Source organism: Lissotriton helveticus, chromosome 3_1, assembly GCF_964261635.1.
Source record: "Lissotriton helveticus chromosome 3_1, aLisHel1.1, whole genome shotgun sequence".
In the NCBI taxonomy this organism is placed as follows: domain Eukaryota; kingdom Metazoa; phylum Chordata; class Amphibia; order Caudata; family Salamandridae; genus Lissotriton; species Lissotriton helveticus.
Genome location: NC_136061.1, coordinates 1,328,789,877 through 1,328,810,356, shown reverse-complemented (window position 1 = coordinate 1,328,810,356; position 20,480 = coordinate 1,328,789,877). Strand labels below are relative to the sequence as shown.

The 20,480-nt window shown below is 43.8% G+C and overlaps 1 protein-coding gene across 1 annotated transcript in view; it reads left to right on the top strand.

Moving 5' to 3' along the window:
• Window positions 1–12,067, top strand: part of KCNJ5 (potassium inwardly rectifying channel subfamily J member 5) — a 711,523-nt gene extending 699,456 nt beyond the window's left edge. The window contains exon 3 of the mRNA XM_078681985.1: window positions 2,201–12,067. Coding sequence (XP_078538111.1) covers window positions 2,201–2,517 — 317 coding nt within the window. The 3' untranslated portion in view covers window positions 2,518–12,067. The remainder of the gene's footprint in view (window positions 1–2,200) is intronic.
• Window positions 12,068–20,480: the final 8,413 nt, after the last annotated feature.

The following is a 20,480-nucleotide window of genomic DNA, read 5'->3' as shown; positions in this document are numbered from 1 at the left end:
TGTCTCACTGAGTGCATGGGTTAGTGACTAAACTGTCTTAATTTGTGCATCATTATGTCTGTTGTTCTGTAAACTGCTGCATGTGTTGATCAGTAGCTATATGAGTAACTATATGGGTTATTGATTGGTTGCCCAAGTATTTGTATGGGAGACTTAGTGTGTGTGTGTGTGGCTGGGAGGTGTATGACTCTGTGCATAGATGTGTGAGCAGTTGATTCACTAGATGTATGGGTTCAAAAGTGCATGTGGAAACAGCTGTATGGGCGGTTGACTGTGTGCATGAGTGTATTGGTGAGTGAATGGATATCTCAGTGCTACATGTCAAAGTAAGTACATATGTACAACACAGTACATGTGAGAGTTGACATATATAACTAACTGTGCATAAGAGCCAGTGAATGTGTGAGTGGCTGTATGGATCATTGTGAACTTGTATCAGGGATTGTATAAGAGAGTAAATATGTGTTAGTATATGTTTGAATAAGTAAGGTGTGTATAACTGTATAGTTGAGGAAATGGAGGTGTGATTGATTCTTTGCATGACTGACTAGGTGTGTGAGTAACTCCATGGATGAGTGACAGTCTGTGAGTGTCTGTTTACACTGAGTGTATCTAAGGTTATATTAGAGTCTGAAGAGGTTCATCGTATTATCACATGAATGATGTCATCAGTGATGTGATCAGTAATGTCAAATGAGATGTCATCAGTGATGTCATTTGAGATGTCATCAGTGATGTCATCAGTGATGTAATTTGAGATGTCATCAGTGATGTCATCAGTGATGTCATTTGAGATGTCATCAGTGATGTCATCAGTGATGTCACTGACCATGTCATGAATGATGTAATATGTGACATGATCAGCAGTGGATTGCGGGTGCGCGATATATAGTTAGTGCAACTAACTATATATGCGAATTTCAATGGTTTTGTGTGAGTAAAATAAGGTTTTGTAAATGCTAATTCCTAACTATATATGGTCTATAACCTATGGTTTTTTCAGTGAATATATATATATATATATATATATATATATATATCCAACAATGCAGGAAACCCATTTGAAGGAGGCCACAGGAAGAATTGATTGTCTTCACATTGTTTAATAGCAGCATGCAACCAGGCGATTTGACAGAAAACACATCAAAGGAATCCTTACGCCAGACACGTTTCTGGAGTCTCAAAGTCCCTTCTTCTGTGGCGAGTTGTTCAAAGAAAATGAAAGCACTGTTGCACTGCGCACCCTTCAAATTTAAACACCTGCCGTAGTGGGCGTGGCCGAATGCACGGCCTTCTGATTGTTGTGGTGCGCCGTTTGTGATCCCAAGTGGGTGCGCTGTTCATTTTCATAATACACCCAAAGTTATTATCCCCAGTGGGTAGATGCGAGCACCGGCAGTCACCTGCCCGGCTTTCTTGCTGACACCTCATGGAGTAAGGATTCCTTTGATGTGTGTTCTGTCAAATTGTCTGCTTGCATGCTGCCATTAAACTATGTGAAGACAATCAATTCTTCCTGTGGCCTCCTTCAAATGGGTTTCCTGCAGTGTTGGATTAATTACGGCCTGTCCCGGTCGTGAAGGAAGGTCCACCGCTGCGGTGCGGGTCTGATCAAGTGCCCAACTGGTGTTTGATTTGTAAGAAGGAAGACGGGCTGGCGCCTCTGCAGGGTGGTGCCCGCTCATTCACTGTGTCAGCAAGAAAGCTAAATTTTCAGGGAAACCTCCGACTATGTAAATAATTCCCATTCAACGTCGCCAAAAACCCCCTGTGATTCTGGGCAAATCACTTAATCTCCCCGTGCCTTAAAAAAAAAAAAATGAAAGTCTGTCCTCATGTAACGAAACTGGTGCTATGTAAAGCGCTCTGATAACTGATTTGGTTCGGTTTTAGTTCGCGCTATATAAAACTCTGCAAAAAAAAACAACGTAATTGTATGTCCAGGAATCCAATAATTAAATCGGAACCAGCATCAGTCCATTGTGTTTTTTAATTTATGCTTGCATTAGTTTGTGAACAATTCTCGGTATTTGTGATTGTGTAAAACCAATTAAGCATGATATCACTGGCTTTAGCATAAGAGGATGCATGCATTTCAATAAATGCTCAGTAATTACACATTTGCATTTATATTTTGTTGCATACACTCTATTTGTAATGTTTTCATTTACATTATGTCATTATTGTCTGTATCTTTCAGGTATGACTTGCCAGGCCCGCAGCTCCTACATGGATAAAGAGGTGTTATGGGGGCATCGCTTCACTCCAGTCCTTACCTTGGAGAAAGATTTTTATGAGGTGGACTACAACAGCTTTCACAACACCTATGAAACCAATTCACCCACTTGCAGTGCCAAAGAACTAGCAGAGTCCTTTGAGGAGGGGCGACTGGTTGGACCACTCCATAATGCCTCTCTACTAAGTGGAAACTCAGAGACAGTGAATGAAATCACAGAGGGTGTGGAAGAGCAGAATGGAATGAACGGAATAATGGGAGATCTCAATGCAGAGCCATGAACCTAACTGAAAGGGCATATCAAGACATTCAGCCACTGACTTGATTCTCTTACACTGTATCTGATTGGAAATAAAGTCTCAGTTAGGTGGGAGTAGGTTTTTTGCAAAACCATGGAAGGCAAAGTTTAGTGTGACCTGACTGTCAGTCCCGGGCTTGACCCACCAGGCACGATTAACTAAGTGAGCATGAAATCTTACCTGTTTCCGCAACAGACTCAAATGTCAGTGAGCAAGTTCAAGACTTGGCCCGCTCATGACATTCTAGTTCTGTCACTTCTGGCCAGGATTGTGGTCTAATTTTGGTTCTATCTTGGTTGGTACCACCTTAGGATCACCTCACTTGTAAACTCATCCTATTTGGAGGGGGTGGAGTACCAGAATAGTGTATGAATATCCCTGAACATAAATATGATGTCCTAAATATTGTCCACAAAATATTGCCCGTTGAATAAGAGAACATCTATATGTAATAGGACAATAGTTTTGTGCACAATGTTTAGGACACATTATTTATATCAGATACGATTTACGTGCACAATACTCTGATATAAATCCTCTGGCATTTTTTATTCTTATACAAATTTAGTTGTAAGGGCTGATATTAAAGAAAATGATTGGGATCGTTATTTTCTAGTTCTCCTCCAATTTAGGATGCTTTTTTTCTATCACTGTGCATTATTAAAATAGGCTAATTTAGATCTTGGCAGACGGGTTCATATTTCGGCGGACAGGATATCTGTCACCGTTGTGACAGAGTGACCCATCTGCCAAGATCTAGATCTGGCACTATGTCATTTAACAGATTCTCGTTTGGCTGAATCCCTTTAGAGACCCCATCACAGTGGCTCATTCTCTTCTCATGGCTAAACCTTCAGCATCTTAATACTGGCAGTTCCTTACATGTTGGAGGTTAGTCCCAATTATCAGATGATTAACTGTATCCAACTTGAATCATCTGATTTGACACCATTAGCAGAATCATAATGAAATTCAAACAAGCTGGTGGCATCTTGCTTCTGTATCTCACTCAAGTAATAGGTTCTAAATAGCAAATCAGTTCCAGCTGGTCATATCATGATTCACGTCTTTAACATGAACAAAATGATGCCATATTTTTCTATAGCTTTTCAAAGCCTTGTCATCAAATTCTCATGGAACTGTGGATATCACACACGTCCACAAGTTGATGCGCCCATAGCTTATACTTCTCCTAGATTTTCATATAAAATAAATTACTTAATGATGGCCAGGAATGCACAATTGAGGACTGGAATAGGAACATATACAATAAAATTTTCGATATTTAAATATACCATAAATAATATCGAAAGTGTGGCACACATATAGGAACTAGAGCAGTAGTTAACCCACACTGATGTTCTAAATCAACATTTTTTCCTAGAAATTTCACGAATTTCCCTTGCCATGGTCTTGGTAATAACTGAATGTGAGAGCATACCTTGCATTCAGAGGTCACACCAGGTACTAGAAGGAGACTGATTTAAAGAGAAAAATGTCTTCTGCAAGACTACTTGAACTAATCTACGGTGGACAAACAAACTATAAAATTTAACACTTGCGAAATTCTGCCCAAAAAATGTAACACACAATGTTGTGAGGTAAATTCAAGTTGCCAAGCTTCTTAGCACTTCAGTAATACTATTGGGTATGCATAGGAAGTGAGGGTATCATATGCAAACATAGAATAAAAAAGATTTCCAAGAAGTGCCAATAAACAGGTCATGGCTGACAAGTATGTATGTAAATGAAATTCAAAAATATAGAAGTACAAACGCAGATAAATATCACTATATTTGTAAATTAAACATCGTCTTACATGAACACTTAAACAATCCCTAAAGTTTAGTACCTACCTAACCTTTTTCCTTTACACCAAGTTGTATGTGCCATTTTCCTGTGGGATCCACATGGCCTACCATGTCACCCTTTTCCCGCACCATCTTCTTACTCAATACCTTACACCTTCTAAGACTCTACTCTGAACCAAGCACCTCACCATAACCTGAAATTAGCCCCATCCCCTGCCCCAAACCTGCCTATTATACAATACTCCGGTAAGCCTAATTCAAAACCTTACCATGACTCCATCCACTGCACCTTCCCTTACACCATCTCATGCTCTCATCCTAATCAAAATACCTGTAGATATCCTAATCCTAACACAATCCGTTACCACATGCCTATGTTTTCCTCAGTTCAAACCAGGGCCGGCTTTAGGGTAGTGCGACCAGTGCAGCTGCACTGGTCGCACTACCCTACCACTACCTGTGGAGGGGCCTGTGGCCCCTCCACAGGTAGCCTGGGAGGAGGCGCCAACTTCAGGTGGGAGGGGCACTGCGTTTTGCAATAACTTATGATTGGAGAGATGAGAGGCACTTTTGCCCGGTGGTAGTGAGAGAATCCGAGGAGGTGGTCATGGGGTGTGGGAGCGCCAAAAATGATTGTCGCACCGGACGCCAGTAGCACTAAAGCCCGCCCTGGTTCAAACCCTTTCCTTATTACATACACATTTTCATACATTTACCATCACATAATATTTTATTTACTCTAATTCTAATTCCTAAATATAACCTAACCTTAAACTTCTTCTTGACCTCTTCCTCTACATGAATAGTAACCCTTCATGATTTTTTTCGACTTGATAAATTATACTTTTTTGTAGTTTAATTTTCAATTTTTCTACTTATTATCTATACATTTTGTGAATCTTCCTATGAATTCTAATTTGTTTCTGCAAACTGCGTTAATTGTTTGTGGGTAAGCAAATGGTTACAAGTTCGAACCCCAGAATATTTAACCTCTACCATATACTTTTCCTGGCATTACGTTGTGCCTCATGAGTAGGGCAAAACCACCACTTTTTAAGTGTCAAACAACAATGCCATAGGAAACAATTGAATGTGTAATTTCCCACCAACTGAATCTGGCATTTCTGAACCTCTTCCAATGAATGGTAATAAAATGGGTTCAAAGTGGTAAAGTTCTTATGAAATGTATACCACTATAATTGTGTTGCAGTTCCAAACGTGAACCAGCCTTGCTGATTCATTCACATACGCCCAACAGCTGGGGCTGAATTAGGTAGATTGTACCAATGACAGTGCAATTCGAGACATTTTAGACAATTGGATAGACCAAGACCTCTACACACATGTTGTTTTTACATGCGCCATGCATTGCAAATGTTGGTGTAAAATTGCACCAGTGGCAACTGAGCTATTTCAAACTGCAACAGTTCAATCTCTACAATCTCCAAATGTTGGTGCAAAATTACGCTGGCACGTGCCTTCTATTTCATATGCCAATTGATGTGTATGTTTTCCGAGCCATTTTCCACAAACTTCCTATGATTTAGCGAACTATCAGTCATGGCAGTTACCAAAAGATGTACTCCTCATATATGCTTCATCATCCATAGTTCTGCATGCCCGCATTGTGAAAGGGCCTAGGCTGTTGGTAAACCTATCAAATATTCTTATTGACCTGTTTACATGTGTCCACACATACATAGAATAGAATGCTGTCAGCTTCATCTGTCACGTGGGCATTCTCTAGATATACTAATACCATTGAATACAGAATACTTCCATCCAACCGAAGCGTGAAGGTAGCTCTATAGGTAAAACTTACAGTTTTCAGCTCAATACTACACACTTATAGTTTTCAATTTTTAGGTCTTGCATTTCAGCGCAAGCTGTCGGAAGATTGCAAAAGACACATTGTGGGCATACCAAGAACATACAAGGACTTGCATCCCAACCCGACTTGCATCCCACCCACTGCTTACCAATGGTTGGCTTTACTGTCACTGTCATTTGGCTGCTTCTTATTTGTGTCCAAGCTTATCAACCTTATGTTTTTCAATCCCATGAAGTATAGTCTCTTTATCATATCTTTGATTGGCTATCTTCCATGCTTTCACTAGTTGCTTTTAGGAAACTACTTTTTTTCTTTTTGTTTATACACTCTATGAGAGTGCATGGGTTTTTCAGCGATATCCACTGTGTGTTTTTCTCCTCCCCTCTACGTTGATGTGTCGTGCCCATGTGCGTCTCTTCTACCACCCTCACTTGTGTTGCGCTGTCTTGCCTGTGTTTGCTTCTCCTCCATTCACATTGCACTCTTTAGCTGGTGGTGCTTCTGTACTGCCTTCGTGTTGCTTTTCTTCCCCACTCCCTGCCGTGTTGCTTCTCCCCTATTCCCGCTCATAACTCGCTTCCCAAACCAAGTCTTTCTTGGTAATTTTTAAAAGTGTTTTGTGCTGTGTTTTAAACCAATACTGTTGCAACTCCTTGTTTTTCTTTTACCTATAAAATTATGTGGCTGTCACATTATCAACCTTTTTATTTTTATAATATACATGCTGTTTGGCTGCTGTGATGCTGTACAGCATTGCTAAAACAGATTGGCAAAGCCAAGAGATCAAATAGACTATACCTACTAGCTTTGCCAATGCTTGTTGCAATACAGAAATTACAAAAGAAATAGAAAAATATAAAATACCTTTCACATTTGAAACAATGTATTTAATTCTTTCTACACCAGATTACAAACGTTCGACATGTTATGTGTAGTTAGTGATGCCTAAATAACATTATTACATTTCAAGTTTTTATTAAAGATTTAGATCTACAATGAGATCAAGAATAGGAGGACATAGGCATTTCATACCTCGATATATTTAAACATTTTACAGCACCACAATTACTTTCACAACTCATTTAATCTCTTAAAACATTTAAAAACAAGCATTTGCAATGCAATAGTACTTGCATTTACGCAAGACCTATTGCAATGCAAACGGGAGTGCGGACGGGCAAGAAGGCACGAACGGGAGTGGGAGGCTGTGGGCCGAGAAGTCACGGACTGCGGCAGGGGCGGGGGGGGAGACAGGAAACGAAATAGTGTTTAGAGTAAAGGGGCCAGTAGCCATGGAGGGATGCAAATGAGGACATGGCTGTCATGAGGAGGGACTAACAAGCCTAAAATCAACCGGAAGGTAGCATTTAGGACGTAAGCCATAGAAAAAGAAGGGCGGAGAGCGGGCGGAGCTTCCACAAAGCTTCCGCACTATACTGAATACTGCACGCCTCACAAAGCGAGCAGCGCATGCGCTGCAACGCTTGGCTCAACCTAAAAAGAATTAAAAATATTAAAAAAATCTTAGGGCATCTATTGATGTACTGGTAAATACAATAGTTGAATTGGTGCTGTAGTTGATTTAGCCCTTTTTATAGAAGCAGGTTTAAAAGATTATGTTGAGGTGATTTTGGGGCAGGACACACCAATATGCTCTAGCTTTTGTATAGCATCATTGCATAAAGTGCCTATTCTGTCCTCCCATTTCACATGTCACCAAGCATCAGTCACACTAGCAAGGGGCATTCAGCTTTGTCGACACAATAATATGCATTTACAAATTATGTGATCTAAATCCCAGTTTAGGTAAGGTTCAGGGACCCCAACTCGACAAGAGCAAACTACTTCACATAAGCTCAACTTTTTACCATATAATCTGCTATTTTCCATAGAGATATTTTTCATAAATACTTTCAAATAATTTTAAAGTTGGTAATAGTTCACGTTTTGTAGGTCTTCCTAACTGAGTGCTTAAGGGAAAAATGAAAATTTATTATAAATTTACCATCCCTTCTTGAGAGTGCAAAACATTTTGTGCCTGATAAATACCTGAGGGTATCCTCATTTGAATGTATCAGACAATAGCCCCAAGGAATTACAGCTGCCAACCCCTTATAAATGTTCTAAATCAGACCCATTTCTAAGCGTAAATCCTAGGTTGGTGTCATCGTTTTTAAGGGGCAAATAGAACACAATATCTTCCCCTCGGCCCTATGCATCAAATCCCAATGAGCTACTTTACTGTCTCTATTCCATATAACGGGGTCCGAGGAATTTTTCATTTTAAAACCGTTTAAAGGTCGTTAAAACGCCTTCGACCTGTTACTCCATAAAGTGATTTGAGTGCATTTACATGGGTCGTTGCTCTATTCATCAAATATGCAATATGGTCACTGCATTATTAAATCAAGCCACATGTTTTTGATTCTGGTCTATCTTTCGTAAGAGGAAATATAAGATTTGTTGGTAAAAATATATTTTTATGTTTTCCCTGTAACACCCGTCATGGTGTCATATGATCTGTCAACAGATTTCTGAATTTATGAATTGCAATATGACACAGCCTGCCGTTCATTTCAAGAACCCGTTGGCATGGAACGGTAAATGTTGAAACCCTTAACACATATCGAAGAATGGGTGTTTATGCCACCTAGACTAAACAATCTGAGTACATAAGCGAGAGAAGCGGCCAAGAATCAGGAGAAACAGCACAGCCATCCAAATGTGCAAAACGGGTTCAACATTAAAATCACTAAGAGAGAAAATACCAACATATTTACATTTGAAGAGAAGAAGGGAAAATGATATAAAAAGATGGTTTAAAACGATAATTTCCCTATTTCGCATGTTAATGTCAAACATGGACTGTAAGTACTGCCAGGGGCACTCATTTGCTTGCTTGCAAATCCAAATGCAAGTCTACATGAACGTTTTAAGTTTTTTACAGAAAGAAGAACACGAGACTCGCGTATGTGCCAAAGCTGCGCTTGTCTCATGTCGTCGGGGGTCATCTCTCGCCATGCCTATTCGTACTTAACCAGCAGTACTACCCATGATCATACATTCTCTGTGGAAAGTGCAACCATTGGTGCCGAAACGAACGGTTCTTTTGGCTACAATGTCAAGACAGGCAGACGTCAAGCGTTCTATCATGGATGAGTCAAGAGATACGGTTCATGCTATTGGCTTCACTCTCTTAGTCCTTCAACGATTGCAATTGATTGATACAGGGGAAAAGTCTATGGGCCCGATTTATCAAAGCATTTTGTTGCCCTTGGGACACAAGGGCTAAATAATCTTTAAATCAGATTTAACTAGGCACTCAAGGTCACCTTGCATGGCTCTGTGTGGCTTGGTGGATGTGGACTAGTGCCGGGCAGCGTTAGTCACTTCCTTGTGTTAAACTGTGTCAGGAAGGCATTACAAGGGGGAGAGTGGGTGTTGCATGCATCCACCCATGTATTTTGGCTCATTCCCAGAATTGTCAAGAGGGGTAAACCTTAGAATGCATCAAAATGCCACGCATCCCAATAGAGGCACAGTGAGGGAAAATATCTTTATTTCCACCCGTTCTTTCCTCTTTTTAAGTGTGCTGTATTCTGCAGCACAATAAGAGAGAGGAGAACATCTCTAAGGATTGTTTTTGTGCCGGAATGCGTTCCAGCCTGCACAAAAACAATCCTGCCTACAACGCAGACACCCTTGCACCATGACACAAGGGTGTCTGCATTGATGCCAGGCATCACACAGGAAGGTCCAGAGTAGTGCAAAGGGTGCCAGAGCTGCAAACTTTACCTCTGTCCTTGGGCAAAGCATCCCTTGCCCTGTTGTAGACAATGACATTGAAATACCATTTCATGCCCAATCGAACCGCAGCTTCTCTAAAACTGGTTTAAGAGTAAGATTAGACCAAGCAGAGTCAGTGTTCTTGTGATCTTATATTATAAGCATGACCTTGCTTGATGGGAATTACAGTGAAACCCCAATCTAATTAAAGGCACACTGTGTTTTCAAGATGATATAGTATTGTGGTCAGATGCCGACAGCAGCTTATCTACACAAGGTTCCGATGCCCATTCCCCTGCTTGTCCCAATGGGGTGATACGGCCATGACTTAGAGAGCGAGCTAAACAACCATTTTAAGTACTAAATGAAAATGTTGGTCCATCATTTTCAACCTGGAAGTACCTGAAGAAGATTCATTTTATGGTACTGTGCTGTCCAAAGATCTGCACATACTCAGGCTACAAATAAGCCTATTTTTGTCTATATTAGCATTTTTCAACATTGGATCTAATGATTCAGCTAAGATTTTCAGGATTTTAAAATGGAATGAATATAGCGATAATTGGTTAAATAGGCATGATTTCCATGGCTTTTATCCTGAAAATCTGGCACGGAATGTTTCACAAACACTGAACTCCTCTAGCATAAAGAAGAGAATGAGTTTCAAAACAGGCGTGACCCCTGTGTCAATGATTGTATTGACTACTTCAACAATCTTACCATAGTTAACAGGTATATTTCCAGGACATATTGTGAGTAAATTGTCACTGATCCTTATCAAGCGTCACAGGAGCTGTGTTTTCTTTCACTACTACCTGCCATCAACGTTCTCATATTGTAAGGAACGTGATGGGCAAATCACAGGAATACTGGTTTTAAAAGACTGTGACACAACACAAGGGCCAACCTTTGCACAGAAATCTTAGCTCTCGATATCAATCAAGAAGCATCAGGGAGGCTCATTCTCAGGGGAGAAGCCGTTTTAGGATCTGGATTATCATTAAATACATGCAGGCAGCACTGGATTGGGAGCTGTAAGCAGCGTTGGGTGATGCTATCGCTATCAGCCCAGCATTGCACCAAGTAACCTCTGCAAGAGGGTGTTTAGCCGGTTCTATTCCCAGGTTGCTTTAAAAAAAATAATTGTCGAGCACGTAATTTCCCAGCACACATTCTTAAAAATATCGGATAAAAAGCCATCAATTTTAAAAGTGATTCTGAAGAGAAACGAGTGAAACATTCCAGTCCTTGAGGGAGTGGCATGGCACCAGGGCCTGTTATTCATGTGCATTGTCACGTCATGCCTGTGCAAATGACCCTATTGATTTTCTGCTGTATCTGTGCTGTTTTAGTACTGAGGACTTCTGAGTCCTTCCACTGGAAAGAGCTCCCTCTCCCCCGGTCATTCATGGGATTGTGTTCATATGGCTAGTCGGCTGTGCATGTTGGTGTCACTTTTTTTGTACACTCCGTGTTCGAGGGAACTGAAGGACATCGTGGACCATGAAATAATTCAACCATTTGCTGATCTCCCATTTGCCTCCATGAATCAATCCACTCGTTCGAATGCCTTGGGAGTGCAATAAAACAGCCATACCTTGAATTGAATTCCAAATACCAAGAGTGACAACACACCCAAGGCAGCTACAACTGCTGAACAGGGTCTTACTAGTCTACTTAGGAGGTCCCCTAGCTTGGTGAAAAGGTAGTGAGTACATTGGCTGTAATATGCACACGCAACAGACAGCAGGACACGGGTTTCTTATGCGAAAAGAATATTAGTTTTCTAATCCAATTCTGGTTCATGGATGATATCATTGTCTGTTGTTGTCTGCACCCTTGTTCACTGTGCCCTGTAAATCATGCAAGGGAGCTGCACATTGCAAAAACTACATATCGACATGCAGCCTTTTGTAGGTGTGAGATGTTATTCATCAGGGATGCTCAATGTCCACGACCCTTTCCCCTTCAGCAGTGTCTTGACTCTCACAGTGATTGATATGCCAGTGCTCCCCTGGGGTTTGAATGTTCACCCAACACTTGAACGCATGTTGGTCATTAAGGGACCGGAAATATTGTGAATAAAATTTTTAATGAAAAAGTATATTTTCGTACGCTCTGTTATTCGTGGGTGTGCTTGGGTTTGAGAAAGTAACTGTTAATGACTGTCTGCTGTCATGGATGATAAACATGTGTGCTCAAGACTGTAAGAGGAAACGCTCAAGAGCTTAGGTACATTGATATAGCCGTTAGGTAATCTAGCATTTCTATACTGCCGAACTGCTACTGGTAACACCAATGATGTGTTATATGTAGTGCATCACACCAGCCATCTGCTGTTTCTAAACCCTTGAAACAATGTAATAGATGTTACTGCTAACCAACTTAATGGGATCAGTCACTGACCTTCAGAAGGATGGGTGGCTGAGATGCCTTGCTGGCATTCAAAGTCCTGACCTGGAGTTGATTGTATTTCTCAGTGGTGAGCACTTAACTCACTAAGCCACCCGCCGACTTGACGTGGCACTGAAACTGTCCCTAGTGTACAAGTGGACCTGTTTGTTTGGTTGTAGAAGGCGTGGTTGATGCGCATCCAATAAATAGGATGAAAACGGTGAGGAAGATCCTGCTACAAGGTCTGGTTGTCTTACCGCGAATATGTCACTGCTGTTACAAATATAAATGTTTATAGATATGTGAGAAGTAACAGAGACAGCTTCATATATGATTTTGTTGATTTACCTGATCTATAACTTAACCTCTATACAGGAGTTAGGAAATGAAAGCGATGGAAATGCATGAGTATTCATCTCAGAAGGTAGCTGTATGGACAACTCTACTGGAAAATGAGTATGAGTCAATCCCAGGGTTGTGGCAGTTTTGACAAACAGATGCCTGGGGGCCGATTCGTGATATTCCAAGGTGTAACTTTCAGGCCACCCATTTTACACATCTTGGGACAGTTACTGGTTGCGGGGCAGTTCTCTTGTGAATAAGTATCATTTTTGACTGCTGTCCTAGGGCCTCCGGTGCTATTGATCTGCTCATTGGGGGATAGGATTTCCAATTTTAGTCTTTGGTCTCCAAGGTGTGGAGGGAGGAGCAGTGAAGACTTGCTTGAGGAGGTGCCATAGATTACAAACCGCTGAAAAGATCATTGTTGAGTCAGAGCCACATTTTTCATAGAGCGTTGACCTTAATCTTCAATAGCAAAATGTAGAACAGTTAAAAGTAGCATATACCCAAAACCAGAAGGTCTCAGCAAATTCTGGAACCAAGATATGATGCAAAACAATGTTCTAGAGCTTACTGTTCCTACAATAACATAGACGCCTGTTATTACAGGAAAAGACAAAAAGGTGAGTTTTCAAATGTAGTCTAAAGAACAAGGGAGAAGTCCAGTGAAATACTGATTCTGGACTTGAGCCATATACAAAGAGGTATATTTACAAGAATTCTCGTTAACCAGTGTTTGCGTTAGTTAGCGGCAATTTTAGTAACGCTGCCTTTCGACGAAAACTATTGCCCGGTTACCGACGTATTTACAGTATGTCGCTACATGGCGATAGAATCACCTGGCCGCGGCGAAAACCACCGCTAACACTAGCGTCAAGTTGATAAAAATGTTGACGCTAGCAGAAGAAAATGAACAAAAGGCCAATTATCTGCAAAAAAATCTAACGTTAGTCGCATAACTCTACCTCCAATGATAAAAAGCAAATAAAAACAATAGAATGCAGAATGGGGGAGCCAGGGCCAAGTTCAGCACAGGTAAACAACCCCCCAAACCCCCAACAACCAGGATGATTAGCCAAAGTGCCAGGGGAAGAAGAAATGCAGATTCAGGGCTCCATTTAGGGCGCTGTGCAGCACTTTGCACAGCGCCATGCGTGCGACACTATGGCAGCCGATGCCCGGAAGGGTGGACAGTCTCCAGGTCCTGGAGGCCTCGCTAGGCCTGCATTTGAGACCTGGAGTGGAAGACAGCAGTGCTTTGGAGTCACTGTGGCCGGACGGTGGAGGCGGGCCATGTCGGGTCCAAGCCTGTGGGCTGCAGTGAAAGAAATTAAGGCATCGGCAATCGTGCTTATCTGGTGGTGAAGTCTGGCAGGTCACATGGAGACACGTTGCTGACCTTTGTGCGAAGACCTCCTGGCTCCTCTTGGAGCTATGAATGATAGAGGCACTCCTGCACATCAAGTAGGGAGGTTTGCATCACATAACACGCTCCACCACTACACTGAGTGCACGGAGGAGATTACCAATGGTGGGCTGTGCCTTTCTGCATCACAGGCCGGAGGATGTGGCATTGCCCACACGCTGAGGAGGATGTGGCCCCTGAGCTGCGCCAAACCTGTGTGGCGGGAGTGCTGCAACTTCACTCCTAAGGGGGCGCTGTTGCATCACCTGCATCGGGAGGTTCCCCAGCGGACTTCGCAGTGGCTGCTGCACCCAGGCCTGTAAAATCCCCCCTGCCTGAGGCTCCTGCTGGCTGAGTCACAGATTTGGAGAGAGTGCAGTGGATTGAGCCCCAGTTTCAATGTCTAGGTAAGGACAGGGAGTGGAGGAGGTCCCCCGGTCAAGTGGGGCCAGGCCTAGCACCTGTGAATGACACACACCATGCCCAGAGCAATACCTCTGACCTACATCACCGAGGGCACCACAAAAGACTGGTGGCAGACTCCACAAACTGGCCCAAGCCACTGGGATCAGCCATTGGTGACAGTGGGTGTCAGGGGCACTGGGACCTGTTCCGGCCCAGGTCCTTGGTTATGCAGCAGGTTCTGCCGTTACTCGATGGGGAACACGGAATGCCGTTACCACTGTTAGATCAGAGGAGGCAACTGGCTGGTGCTGCCTTTGTTTGCCCCCTGTTCATTTGCTTCAGGGTGCACAGAGGACTATCCCTTTGTGGACTTGCTCCTCCCACAGCACAGTGCAACACCATCTGGTAGCTGCTGCAGTTGTCCCAATCTGCTGCTGCTGGTTCCTCTGACCCGGAGGTCAGGTGTTTGAGTCCCTCCTCATCCCTGGTGGTCCGCCAAGACCTGGAACACCCTGCCCCTGCACCTCAGCAAATCCGCGTCGCTGACCCAATCCAGGAAGGACATCAAGACATGGCTCTTCGAATGATCCTAACCCAGTCCGACCAACAGCCCCCAGCACCTTGAGACCCTCACGGGAGAGTAGCCACGCTATATAAGTCTCTGAATGATTGATTGATTGATTGATTACCCTTGGTACCGCCCTAATAAAAATTCCTGGCTAACATACACCTGGCTGGAGGAGAGGTGCCGGCTGGCCATACTGCACTGCACCGCATGTCATACATGGTGCCTGGGCGTCTGGCGAAACGATGGGCCATCTGCACGCAGGGGCAGCGTCCAGACCTGACAGCTCTTCCATGTCAGTGGACTGTGTGGCTGGGGGTTGCTGGCTACCGGGGCAAGTGACAGCAGACACCCTGTACGCCAAACTAGACTCTGTGTTCGTGGCTGTGGAGAAAATAGTTACCTCCCTCAAACAAACATGCACTTTCCTTGAGGGCCGCATCGACAAAATCACTGTCAGCTTCACCCTGAAGCATGCAGATGAACGCAAGCTGACTGACAATGTATGTGACATTGTGCAAGAACTGTCCGTAGTCCACCCTATTACCCAGAAAGCAGCTTTGGAGGTACAGGAGCTAATGGCATGTGTGAAGTCACTAGAAAGATGATCTGAGGATGCAGAGGGCTGCTCCCGGCAGAACAATCGCAGATGGTGGGTCTGTCCAAGGGAACAGAAGGAGATGAGACAGTGGTATATACTGAAACATGGTTGCGTAATCTACTGCCAGCAGTTGAACTCTCCCTATTTTTTGTTTTGGAGTGGGCACATCAAGTGCCAGTGAGACGTCCGCTGCCAGGGTCAGGTCCTAGTCCCTTTCTCTTCTGCCTCCGACAGGGATTGCGATGCTGTCCGGAGGGAGCTATGCAAGCTGGGGGCGGTGAAAGTGAATAACGCCACAGTACTTTTCTTCCGTGACTATGCCACAGGGGTACTGAGGCAGAGAGGGCTGTCCCTAGGGGTTAAGTGATGCCTCCGAGAGTTCGGCATCAAATACTCTCTTTTTTCCCGACAAGGCTGCGAGTGGTCTCAGATGGTAACATGCGATTGTTTGATGCACCTGAACAGGTCTGGACCTGGCGGAATCTACTGGTTGCCAGGAGGTGCAGACAGGGAGTGAAGGTTCTGTGCAACAAGCTGACATTTGCAGAGCCAGTCGTAGTGAGAGGCATAGGAGGAGCAGACCACCCCACCACAACTACAAGCCACCTCCAATCTGGAGCAGGTTACACAATAGAGGCAGAATGCGCTTCATATGGAGGTGAGGATGCACAATTGCACTCAGAGACAGGATTCCGGCACTTTCCCAGAACACTCCACCAGCGACAATGGCTCCACTGCAACGTGTACAAACAAACAGCTACTGTTTGAGAATGGCGCACTTTTCACACGCCCCTCATGGGTGCATTTTCTGAAACTTTACTTTATAAATCTTTATTTCGGTAAAATTTTTCACCATAAAAGACATTTAGTAACATGCATAGTATTGTTAAAAAATAAAGTTATACTTTGTAAAATTGTCCATTATCGTTAAAAAACAGTATTGCACAGTACAATGCATAACCTTGGTACGTTGGAATCAATTACCAGCATTGAGATGTTTTCTTCTCAGAGACCATATGGCACCCAAATATTTGGCCACTGCAAAAACAATATGGTCCGTCAGATTTGTTTTTAGGACTCTAAATGCGACCAAACACTCTCCAAATCCCAAGTTTCTGCATAGAGGAACTATCCATTTCTTACGAATCCCTTGGTAGATGGGGCAGAAAAAGAGTATGTGGAGTTCGGACTCATCGGACATTCTGCAAGCTGGACACATGCTGGGTGATTGTTCTGAAACATAATTCTCCCTGTGCACACTTCCTTAATGCAAACTTAAACTCAAATTTACAAATTAAATGTCCATTATAAAGTTTGTTCCATCCACGAAATGAATCAAAAAGTTCTGTTTCTCGAAGACGTTGTCTTTTAATACCACGCTTCTTTCTTGATTTTTCTGCACATTACGTCATGTACATATATATTCTTCACAGCATCATATCCAGTCAATCCCAATGCATTTCGGTATTAACTACCTTCGTCAGGGGAATACTGTAATTGAAACCAACAAAAGCTTAAGTTGTACAATCTTAAACCTACATTGCGGGATGTCCACGACCAACCCCGTGTTCATGCTATCATTATGTGATTTTGTCAAAAATGAATCAAAAAGTGAATAGAATTAGAATCGATATTACCATAGCTGTGCTCCTACCATGCAACAAAAATCGTGTGCGGCCTGCATGCCAATCCGCCCAGTGTCAATAACGAGCCTACTTCCTGTCATGCACTTCCATGCCTGTGCCCGTGCTAGGACTCTAAAACATCATACCTGGACTATTGGGACGTGTGTGTACCACTTACTGGTTCACTGTTCAAGAATCGCTGTGTAAAAAAACGATGTTACATCAGTACCAAGTTTTCTTCACTCACGAAAGTACCTTGCCTTCAGGCGTCTGCCTACCTTTATGGTCGCCGGAAAGGCCCTCTAATGTTTTGCTGCTTGAACGCAATGCACGCTCATATCCGCTCGCCTTCCAACTCTTTGAACAACCATAAAATCAAATAACTATCTGCTCAACATGTCGCATATCACTCTCTACCACCCTACGGATACTCGCACTCACCAAACTCTGATGCGCTCGAGCCGAAATCCACACTTCTCGATCGCCATACTCCAAACTACCTACCACTATATTGGCGGTCACCTCCCTTGTTATTGAAACAACAAACGGACTACGAAACGAATTTGGAACCACCATCTTGGAGAAGGTAAACAGTACCTTCGCTGCAGTCTGGAGCTTCTGAAACACTGTTCTCCCACCGTCTGTAGCACAACCTGGTGTAATCTATGCTCTTGATTCTCCTAAGGCGCCTTCTTAAAAAGGATGAATGCCCATACTGGCCTAATGACCTGGACAATTCGAAGTACATAATACCCGTGTAGTAAATGAAGTTTGTTAGACCTGGCACCTTGGCGTGAGTTTCCCTTCCACTTTTTGCTGATGTGCCTCATATGTTTTGCTGGTGTTCGATGCGCAGGGCACTGCGCCACGGCCAATCCGTGCCGCAGTGCAAGTGCTCCCAATGTAAAGTGTATGTGTAATTGATTTCCACGATTGGCTGATTTGGTCTACTGTCAGTCCCCAGTAAAGTGCACGAGGAATGCCGGGGCTTGTAGATACAAATGCTGGTAGTGGGCCTGCACGTTCGCTGGTTGCGCCACCCACAGAAGTGGCTTCGTAAGATGTGTCTCGGGTCCGCCATTGCAGACCCCGTGTAAAGTCTCGTACTGTCACGCTGACTGCGCAAGTGTGCACACTTGTCAGTCCCTGAACCTTCCCTAACCTTCATATCAGTCACCCCTATGGTAGGCCTACGGGCAGGGTGCATTGTAAGCGTAAGGTAGGACAAGCCTAGAGCGTGGCATGTCCTAGTAGTGAATTACCGCCCTTTTCATTCTTCACTATTGAAGGGCTACCTGTTCTCTTAGGCCAAGATGAGCTGTCCGAACTATTACACGCTATAGTCCTGGCAGGCTCAGGGAACACGGTGGCACGTCAAGTTTAGTATGCCTGAACTCAGAATAATAGAATACTTCCTTTAGCAAGGTTTATTTTAATATCCTGTGCTTGCAAATGCTACTTTTGGAAAGTTAGCCTTTGCTGGCCTAACTGTTCAGCCCGCCTCTGCCAGGATGTGTATCTGCTGTCTGGGTTTGTGTGAGTGACAGTGCTGGGAGATTCCCGGGGACAGTCGGGCCCCCAGGTGGTAAATAGGGTGCTTACTCCAGGATGGGTGGGCGGAGTAGTCCTTGACTCTGAATAGGGTTGTGCTCCACCACCACAATGCTGGCTCCACCTCCTGCGGAGCGTCTGATGTCTCTGCCCTGCGCCCTAAAAGAAGATGGCAGCGTCCTGTAAACAGAGTACTCCAAAACCGGGTTGAACCAGGCTCAGGTCCCCTGGCCTGCAAAGACAAAAGAAACGCACTATAAATATAGGAGCCCCGCTCCTTACAAATCACATCCAGTTTTGACCACGACGAACCTCTGCCTGACTAGAAGGACCAAGAGAAGCTGAAGGACGGAACCCAGTCTGTATCCTGTAAGACTGGCCTGCAGTGGTGCCTTGTCGAGAACGGAGAGGAAAGGACCAGAGAGGACTTTGTAGACTTGTGCCTGAAACGATCTCCAAGGGCTTGATCGAGAGCTTGCCCCCTGCCAGGTCGTGACAGCTCGGAGCCTGGTCGACCCGCCGTAGAGAGCCCCGTTCATCCCTGAGTCGCTCTCCGCTTCAGTGCCGGGCCGCCCGCTCTCCTGTCACCTCGCCGCTAATGGAGCGCGTTGTGCACCTCTCATCTTCTCCAGCCGGAATCTGCACGGAGCGCATTTCATAGCCTCGGACGGTCCGTACATCGTAACGTACCCGACTGTCTCGCTTTGCCCTCCTGCATACCAAGACCTGTGTCGCACCTCAAGAAAGGCCTCCCCGTACCGTGGTACCAGAAGCCTGGTGCTGCGCCCGTCTGCCATAGAACACGGCGCCCCTCACAGATCCACGAGTACGACCCAGCGTGCTAAGAAGTAGTACGTCCCGAAGGTCTGAACGGCGTCTCGCCCCGTGAGCTGCGTCGACCCCGGATCGCCGCAATCCTCCACAGTCCTGCTCCCCCGCCTCGCTCCTCGAGGGGGACCTCTATAATACGCAGCTGGATTTCGTGATGTAGCAACCACTGCTTTGATTTTCGAGCTGTGCAGTCCAGAGCACACAGGATTCCTTGCAGCTGGGCAGGAATGGGACAGAAAACAGGCCTGGTCACAAAAATAAAATTGTCCCCCATTAGTGAATGAGAAAATTAAAAAATGGCCAATGTTAGCAATTTGGGGGTGTTACACTCAGGCAGATTTACTAATAAGAACACAATTATCTGAATAACAAATGCAAGTGGACAAGAAACATATTCTGATACATTTATAGAGATAGGGTTTAGTGGTGATGTTAAAAATCAGCAAAGGGGGGAATTGATGGAGCAGGGGAAGTACAATATTTGTTGTACCCCATGGAAGTTAATGACCCATAACTTTAATGATACTAACTGTTTGAAATGCATGAATTATTCAACAAATGCACCTTTATTAAACAGAACACGTGGGCAACTAGCTGAAATTTCAAATCCTAATTCATGTACAAATGTGAGGTAAAATAACATTACAAATTTGATTTGTGTAGTAAAATAGAGTATATTGCATGATTTATGTTGCGTAGAAAATTATAATGTGGCAAAGAATGCAGATGGTAAGTAAAACGGCTTTAAGTGTCGCTTCTGCTAGGTAATACCTAACACGGGTCTTTTAGCATGGTGGG